The sequence below is a fragment of the Tupaia chinensis genome, unplaced genomic scaffold (assembly GCF_000334495.1).
Source record: "Tupaia chinensis unplaced genomic scaffold, TupChi_1.0 Scaffold000604_1, whole genome shotgun sequence".
NCBI classification, from domain to species: Eukaryota; Metazoa; Chordata; class Mammalia; order Scandentia; family Tupaiidae; genus Tupaia; species Tupaia belangeri.
The window spans coordinates 1,626,779-1,635,132 of NW_006160122.1; the positions used below are offsets into that span (position 1 = coordinate 1,626,779).

Consider the following 8,354-nt stretch of genomic DNA (forward strand, 5'->3'; position numbering starts at 1 on the left):
TAAAAAATTTTTTTTTTTTTTTTTTTTTTTTTTTTTTTTTTTTTCTAGTTTGTCCAGAGACAGACAGACAGAGAGTGAAAGTGAGAAAGCAAGCCGCAAGGTCTGGGACACGAACCACAATTGGCCATGGGGAGTCCAGCGCCTTAACCATCACGCCACCTGCTGCCCGCCCCCTTTTTGTATATTTTTTAGAAAGATTTTTGCAATAGGGAATGTACACTTACAGAAAAGACAGAGACCGAAAGCAAGAAATCACCTTCCAGGCGGAATGGCCACATTACAATCCCTTCTCCATTCTCCTCTTGGGATTTGGGTGTGCACGCACATGTACCCAGAGTGAGTTTTACACCACCAGGGCCAGGACTCGAACCGTGGTCAACTACGTGGGAGTCCAACAATGTAACCATCATGCCATCTGCTGGTTCCCACCTTAGGTCCATTTACATGGAAGAGAGTAGCATGGGCTAAGAAAGCACCAGAGCAAAACACCCTAGAATTCAGGCTCTGCCCAGCCCTGCCCTGGGGTTAGGCAGAGCGAGCTGGTTCTGCTTCGGAGCTGGCCGTGTTTGCAGGCGAGGCTTATCTTTCTGAGACACTTTCCTCATCTGTGAAATGGAGGCATCGACTATACTCCCTAGTGAGGTCGGCGACATGAAATGAGGTCATCTAGAGAAGTTCTTAGAATAGTTCCGAACACAGAAGTGGGCCCTGAATGTTAGGTCTGAGCCGAGCCCTCCTGTGCGGAGCCAGGGGACGTTTTCTGAGCTCCTGCTCTGGAGTGGCACCCACCCTTGACGTGTTATCTCAGTTAGCTCTCACAACCCCACGAGGAAGATGTCTGTTACCTATATGAGCCTATGAAGACTAACGTTCAGAGAGGCCCAGTGGCTTGTCCAAAGCCACACAGCTTGGGACCAGCCGAGATGGGTTTCAAACTTAAGCAATTGTGTAACTTCAAACCCAGGTTCTTTGCTGTCATCACTGTTACTGCCCCGTTAACGATGACTGCCGTCAATCATAAGTTATCCTTATTATCCTAAGACTCAGAGGGGCCAGCAGGTGGCTGGTGGTTAAGGCTCAGGGCCTGCCGCAGTTTGAGTCCTGGACCTGGTGGCTTGAAAATCACATGTGCGTATATACCCAAAATCACAGGAGAATGGAGAAGGGATTGCAGCATGGCCATCCCCCCGGAGGGAGATTTCTCACTTTCCCTCTCATTGTCTCTTTCTGTCTCTCTATCTCTTGCCTCTCCAGTGAGCACATGTGCTCTCTGGCAAAACTTTAAGAAAAAAAAAAAAGAGTCAGAGATAATTTTCTCCAGTTTATGGAATAAATATAATGGGTCATCAGACAAGTCATGATGCACTTGTGCATAGAAAAACAGAAAAACATGTCATAACTTTTCCGACAACCCAATTATAGAATAGCCCCCTTAATCAGACAGTAAAGTCTCTATAACCTTGTTTCTACTTGCTTTTTCTTCCTACCCAGGTTTGCATTCTAAGTCGGTCTGCTTCCTGACACAGCAGGCAAAAGAGGCTGGCACCCCCGGAGGTTCAGGCTCCACGGTCAGACCACAACAGAAGGCAAGCCCTCCTCCTCTTCCCACAGAGACAGATGTCAGCTGGAAAGGAAACGACTGATAACCTGATAACCCCATCGGTAAAACCCTAAAACCCAAGCCCCAGCACCTGCTGGCTTGAATTTGCATGTTCTGTCGCTGATCCTCTGCTCTGGACACGCACTGTCCTTTACCTGCCTGGCTCATTTCCCAGTCTAAACAAATTCTGTCCCAGAGGCCACTAACCTCTCACTGCTGTGCCAAAGCTCGGCCATTTTCTCAGTGGCAGTGGGGCACAGAGTGGGGTTCAAGGGCAGGAGAGCCTATGTGACAGAGTTCCCTTGGTTCTAGCTATGAGCAGCAGAGCATCGAGAGGGAAGACGGGTCATAGGACCTGCTGACCCAACCAACTTGGAAGAGATTCCGCATCAGAGCCACGACCAACCGGCCCTGTGCAGTCCTGGAGGGCAGACAAGCCCTGTGGTAGTTAACAGGCCCAGAAACCGTAAACAGAAAAACAAATACCGTGGTGGCTGACAGCCTGCGGCTCTGTGGTGTAAGCTAGCTGCTTTGAGAGGGCATGGAAACCAGGGAGGGTGATTCCAACAGTGAACGTCAACTGGAATGCGGACAAAACCCAGCCGATCTCCCCCAGGGAGCCTGGTGTCTTCCCTACCTGGACAGGCCCTGGCGACTTCCTGGAGGAACATCCTGGTGTGTGAACCGAAGGGTAGCTGCAGTGTGAGGCTGAGCTCTGCGGTGTCCAGCTGGACTGTCACATCTGCGCCTGCACAGAGCACGCAGGGAATGAGCCGTTGGCCTCCAGCAGACAAGTGCTTCGATGTGTCTTAAGACTGGCATCCCCAGAAACCCAGGCTCCCCAAGCCCCTTCAAACCTACAGCGACTCCTTCAAGGGCTGCCATGGGGACAATATGACCCTCTGTACCCTCAGTTCCGTACTGAAGTCATCCCCACTTTAGAGAAGAGGTTGATGACGGCTCTGAAAAGCCAATAAGCCTTGGGACCAGCAGTTAGCGTAATGGCTATGTCGCTGGACTCCCACGTAGTCAACCAGGGTTCAGGTCCCAGACCCGATGGCTTAAAACTCATGCCAGGCACGTGTGTGTGCATGCCCAAGATCCCGAGAGGAGAATGGAGGAGAAGGGATTGCAGCGTGACCATCCCTCCTGGGGGGTGATTTCTCGCTTTCTGTCTCTAATGTCTCTCTCTGTCTGTCTGGCGAGCGCACGCGCCCTATAGCGAAAATCTGTCAAAAAAAAAAAAAAGAAAATCATCGATGAAATATCAGTTTTATTATTATTTGTATTACTGTCTAGCAAAGAAAATAGACATGAAATATATCAATATAAAATAATTAAGTCATTGAAAGTGACAGAGGACCAAGGATGAGTAAAATGGTCCCTCTATCATTAAAACACAAACAATGATATAGTTTCAGGGTTTTCTTCTTTAAGAAATTTGTCAGGGGGCTGGCAGGTGGCATCGTGGTTAAGAGCACTGGACTCCCACCTGACCCACAGTGGATTGAGTCCTGGACCTGGCGGCTTGCTTTCTCACTTTCCCTTTCTCTCTCTTACTGTGTACCTCTCTGGTCAAATTAAAATTAATTATTTTAAATAATTCTTTTTTTTTTTTTTGGAGAGGCTTTTGCTATAGGGCGTGTGTGCTCGCCCGAAAGACAGAGAGAGACAGGAGACAGAAAGCGAGAAATCCCCCCCCGGGGGGGGGTGGCCACGCTGCAATCCCTTCTCCTCCATTCTCCTCTCAGGATCTTGGGCACGCACGCACACGTGCCCGGTGTGAGTTTAAGCCACCGGGTCCAGGACTCAAACCGCGGTCGACTACATGGGAGTCCAACGACATAGCCATTACGCTAACTGCTGGTCCCTAATTTAAATAATTCTTTAACAAAATTTCCCAGAGGGTGCCTGTTCTTGCCAGAGGAGAGGGAGAAGCCACCCCCAGTGGGGCCGGTGACAGCACAGTCTCTCCTAGTTCTTCCCTCTTTGGGATTTCAGGCATGCACACACACATGCTGGCGGTTTTCTTTTTTCCCCATAGGGAGCATGTGCTCGCTGGAGAGAGACAGTGCGAGGGAGAGGGAGAAATCACCCCGTGGGGGAATGACCACGCCACAATCCTGTCTCCTCCATTCTCCTCCTGGGACTTTGGGCAAGCACAGACATGTTCCTGATGTGATTTTCAAGCCGCTGGGTCTGGGACTCAGAACATGATTGGCCATGTGGGAGTCCAGCACCTTAACCGCACGCTGCCTGCTGGTCCTGCCTGGTGTGTTTTTCAAACCTCCAAAACCAGGATTTGAACCACACAGTGAGCCATGTGGGATCCAGTTCTTTTAACCACCACACCACAGACTGGCCCAGTTTCTGGGCAAAGAAGTGGGTGCGCTGGAGCCCTGACAGATGGGTAGGAGGTGGGTAAGCTAGAAAGGTCTGGGGCGGGGCTGGCAGGGGGCATGGCGGTGAAAATAAATAAAGTTAAATAAAATTATTTTTTTTGAGAAGTTTTTGCTATAGGGTGCGTGCGCTCGCCAGAAAGACAGAGAGAGACAGAGAGACAGAAAGCAAGAAATCACTCCCTGGGGGGATGGCCACGCCGCAATTCCTTCTCTTCCATTCTCCTCTCGGGATCTTGGGCACGCATGCACACATGCTTGGCATGAGTTTAAGCCACTGGGTCTGGGACTCGAACCGTGGTCAACTACATGGGAGTTCAGCGACATAGCCATTATGCTAACTGCTGGTCCCAATAAAATAACTTAACAAAAAATAAGATGTGGGGCTTTCAGGGAAAGGGGCACGCACGTGAGGGACTCTGAGAATGTGGCATGTTTGGGGTGAAGGACACAGCAAGGAAGGGAGGGGTGATGGGAGATGAGCCTCCAGAGGTGGGCAAGGGCAGCGTCCTGCTGGCAGTAGGGATTTAGGCAAGCTCGTACCCCACGCCATTCCCCTCTCTCTGCACGCCCTGTACCCCCTGCCCCAACTGGACCCACACTGAAAGGACCACTCACCAAGGACGTAGAGGTCACCATCCGGGCACACTGCAGGGGGAGGAAACGACATGCCCTGAGCACCCAGCCCCAGCATCATCCCACTGCCCCCCCATAAGGCAGAGATGACCTGGGGGCCCAGAGGAGAAGGGTCCATGCCCCCCGGCCCCCTGTGGCACCTTCTTCCAGCGTAAAATCCCGCGAGACTGGCACTATTTGGTCCAAAGAGACATCGTCCCCAGTAATGGCCATCCTCCGGTGCGTGTACAGGAAGAGGCTAAGGGCAGGAAGCAGAGGTGAGGGTGGGGTCCACTGGCAGTCCCTGGGGACCTTGCGGCGCTCATGCCCGCCTGGTCCCAGCCCTGTGCTGGTAGCCCGGCTCTGCCACTCCCACCATCCTTGCCCATGTGCCCGTCAGGGGCTGCAGTTTTATGCCTGAGGCCATCAGAGCTGACCGTCTCTGCTCCAGAGAGCCCTGCTTTGTTAGTAAAACACACGCTTGATCTATCCATGGGACAGTGTTGCCCGGTGTGTGACAGGAACAGTGCAGCCCTAGTCACCCTTCTCTCCCTGAGCCTCGGTTTCCCCTCTGTAAAATTGGACTGGGGTAGAGAAGGTTGGAAGCCCTTTCCCTCCTGGCTCTGAGACCCTGAGGCTCTCTGACTTGCTAGCAGACCTTTGGCAGGTGTTCCTTACCCTGTCTGCTTCAGAGTATTTGCAGAAGCGCCTTCGATGTGCCTCGTGGGTTTTAGACCCTTCCCGCGTGCTAGCTCATGGTAGTCTGTATCTGGACCCATTGAGGTCCACAGGAGTAAAATGATGTGCCCAATATCTCGTGGTCATGGGAACCTGCAGTTAGCATAATAGCTACGTCACTGGACTCCCACATAGTCGATTGTGGTTCGCGTCCCAGACCCGGTGGCTTAAAACTCACGCTGGGCGCGTGTGCGTGCATGTCCAAGATCCCGAGAGGAGAATGGAGGAGAAGGGATTGCAGTGTGGCCATCCCCCCTGAGGGGTGATTTCTCACTTTCTGTCTCTCTGTCTCTCTCTGTCTGTCTGGCGAGCGCATGCGCCCTATAGCGAAAATCTCTCCAAAAAAAAGAGCTCGTGGTCACAAGGACAAAGCCTGCCGGCACCAGGAGATCGGGCACGAGGCTCGGCAGCTGGCCAGGGTGATCGCTGCCTCTTCAGAAGCTTCCTCACCACATCTTGAGGATTACGTGAGTTAATGCACATGAAGGGTTTCGAACAGTGTTTCAACAGTATTCCCATCACTATGAGGATGCTTTTGGAGGACTCGGGCTCTGCCCTGGGGACGGCTGAAGCCCAGCTGGAGGATGTGGTAGAGAGTAACCCACGGCCCAGGAGGCAGGGCCGGCCCTCACTCACGCGTGTTCCTGGCCGCCGTGCTCCAGGCGGTAGCGCACGAGCCCCAGCAGGCGGCTCTGTCGGCTGTCTCCCTCGCACAGCACGCCCTGCACCGCCTGCTGCGAGTCAAGGGAAACCGCGCAGGACCAGGTCCCCCGCCTCCCCCCAGCCCGCCCGGCCTTCCCTGCCCTCCCGCTTCCCCCAGACTGACTGTGTGACCCTGGGCCTGTGGCTTCACCTCTCTGAGCCTTCCGTAACTGTGAATGGGATACAAAGCCCAGTGCACAGAGCGTGGGGAGGATAACTGCTCACTGACAGCAGCTGTCAGAGTGCATGACGAGGAAGTGCTAAGTAAATCCTGGCTTCCTTCTTCCCGCATGACTCAGAGATGGAGGACAGGAGCTGGGCGCCTGGACACCTTCGTCCCACTTCCTGAGGTCAGTGCAGACCTGGGGCAAGGGGCCCAGAGCCCTAGAGCAGAAAGGATACGATGATGCAATATTCCCCCTCGGCCAGCGTCTCCTGGATGGCCACGGACTGGTCCATGCCGGCCCCTGGAGCAGACACCCTGTGGGAGAGCAGGTGGGAGCCCCCACGAGGGGACGGGGCGACCTCAGAGGGCTGGGGGCAGAAAGGAGCGGCCCCTGTGGAAAGAGAAGTTGGAGCAGCACCCCAGACCCTGCTCCTCCATCAGGACAGGCCCAGCCCTCTGCCCCGTGGGATCCACGCATTGTCTGGGAGGGCTTCCAGGTGTTCCCGAGTGGGGGCTGCTCTAGCCTTTGGAGGTGGAGTGGCTGTCCCGTTATGGGAGGGGACATGGGGCCCCCTCGAGGGCTCCTGGGACAGGGAGCAGCAGCCCTGCTGGCACTCCTCTGGGAGGTGTCAGTGGTGTCCCTGTGGGGAACATCCCCGGACTGTCTAGGGGAGGAAGGCCCCTACCTGGGGAAGGAACCCAGCCCTGTCCTTTCTTTGGAGACAGGGAAGCGTCCTGTCCCGTTGCTCCTTGCCCCTCACCCCACCCAGCAGGCCACGTTGCATCAGCAGTAGGCCAGAGGAGTCCCGACCCCACGGCCGGCCGAGGTTGGGGGCCCTAGCCCTCAGCGTGCCCATTCCCCCAGCCCCACACTGTCCTGGCTTTTCTGCACCCAGCCCCCTGCCACTGCCGCCTACCTCCAGAGCTGTCACCGCTGGGCGCGCAACACCGGCCCAGGGCCCGGCCAGTGACTACACTTCCCAGCAGCCCCTGCGGTGCACAGCAGGCTGGTCAGCCCGCCTGCAAGTCCCAGCATGCCAAGTCAGCTGTGCGGTGGGGTGGGGGTCCACACCCCCATTAACCCCTTGGGTCCTGGAGTACACCAGGCTGCCAATATATTCCCAAAAGGTTTGCTAATGCATGCCCTACCGCTCATCCCCGCCTTCTACGTCACAGGGCCAGAGCTCCCCGACCCAGCGCCCGGAAGGAAGATAGGTGGTCACGTTTATCTCAAGGGGAAAAAACAGGTGTGTTTTTATTCTCCTGGTAATTCCACCCTCATCTCTTCTAACTCCAGTGCTGACCTCTACTGAAAACTTTCTCCCCAATAACCACTCTGCCCCAGCTTACTGGAGAGAGCAAGCGCAGGGAGAGCCTTTACTTCCATCCTCCAGGTGGAGAAACTGAGCCCTAGCGAGGGGAAGCGATTTCACCGAGCCCTGAAGCTCGCGTGTGGCAGGACTGGGACTCAGCTGACATCTGACTGCGGCTCTGGTGCGGTTTAGGGCCACACCCCGCCGTCCACACGGGCTGTGCGAGGACAGTGATGTACGTGGGGAAGTCACTCCACGTTCTGTGGTACTGTGAGGACTGTCGCCCACACCCAGCCTTCATTCCTCAGGAGGAGAGGACAGAGACGGCCCTTGGCCCTCAGGACAGCCTGAGGGTGGCCCGAGGGTTCCAAAGCCCCTTTCACTGGTTCACCTGGCCACGCGCCCTTGGCCCAAGACAGTTCTTCCTTCGGGCCTTGACATCCCCATCTAAGACAAGGAGGTGGCTCCAGATGCCAGAAAGGGCCGGCTCAGATAAGGGTCCGGGATTGCCCTCTCAGCCTCCTGGCCACTGCGCTAGGCAGCGTCCCTGGGACGGCTGTCTCTTCCTCACAGCCAGCCTCAGAGCATGTTTCCGAAAGAGCGTCTGTTTAATGAAGTGCGTGGACATACACCTCTCCCGCTTTGGCCCAGACTGAAGGAGCAACACGTGGATCTGGGCTGGGGAAGGGGCGACCACCGTGACTTCTCACCAGCTCTCCCCCCTTCCCTAAGCCAAGGTGCTGCCCTAATGGCTGATCCAACTTTGTAAGCCCCCCCAAAACAGATACCACCTTCTTCCCCACTTTCTCCTGGTAATGTCC

General features: G+C 55.0%; 1 protein-coding gene across 1 annotated transcript in view; it reads right to left on the minus strand.

The window, feature by feature from the left end:
- The window catches only part of INPP5B (inositol polyphosphate-5-phosphatase B), a 69,948-nt gene extending 62,760 nt beyond the window's left edge, over nucleotides 1–7,188 (minus strand). Inside the window, 6 exon segments of the mRNA XM_014591626.2 lie at nucleotides 2,238–2,348; nucleotides 4,618–4,647; nucleotides 4,776–4,873; nucleotides 5,989–6,083; nucleotides 6,457–6,611; nucleotides 7,138–7,188. Coding sequence (XP_014447112.2) covers nucleotides 2,238–2,348; nucleotides 4,618–4,647; nucleotides 4,776–4,873; nucleotides 5,989–6,083; nucleotides 6,457–6,513 — 391 coding nt within the window. The 5' untranslated portion in view covers nucleotides 6,514–6,611; nucleotides 7,138–7,188.
- Nucleotides 7,189–8,354: the final 1,166 nt, after the last annotated feature.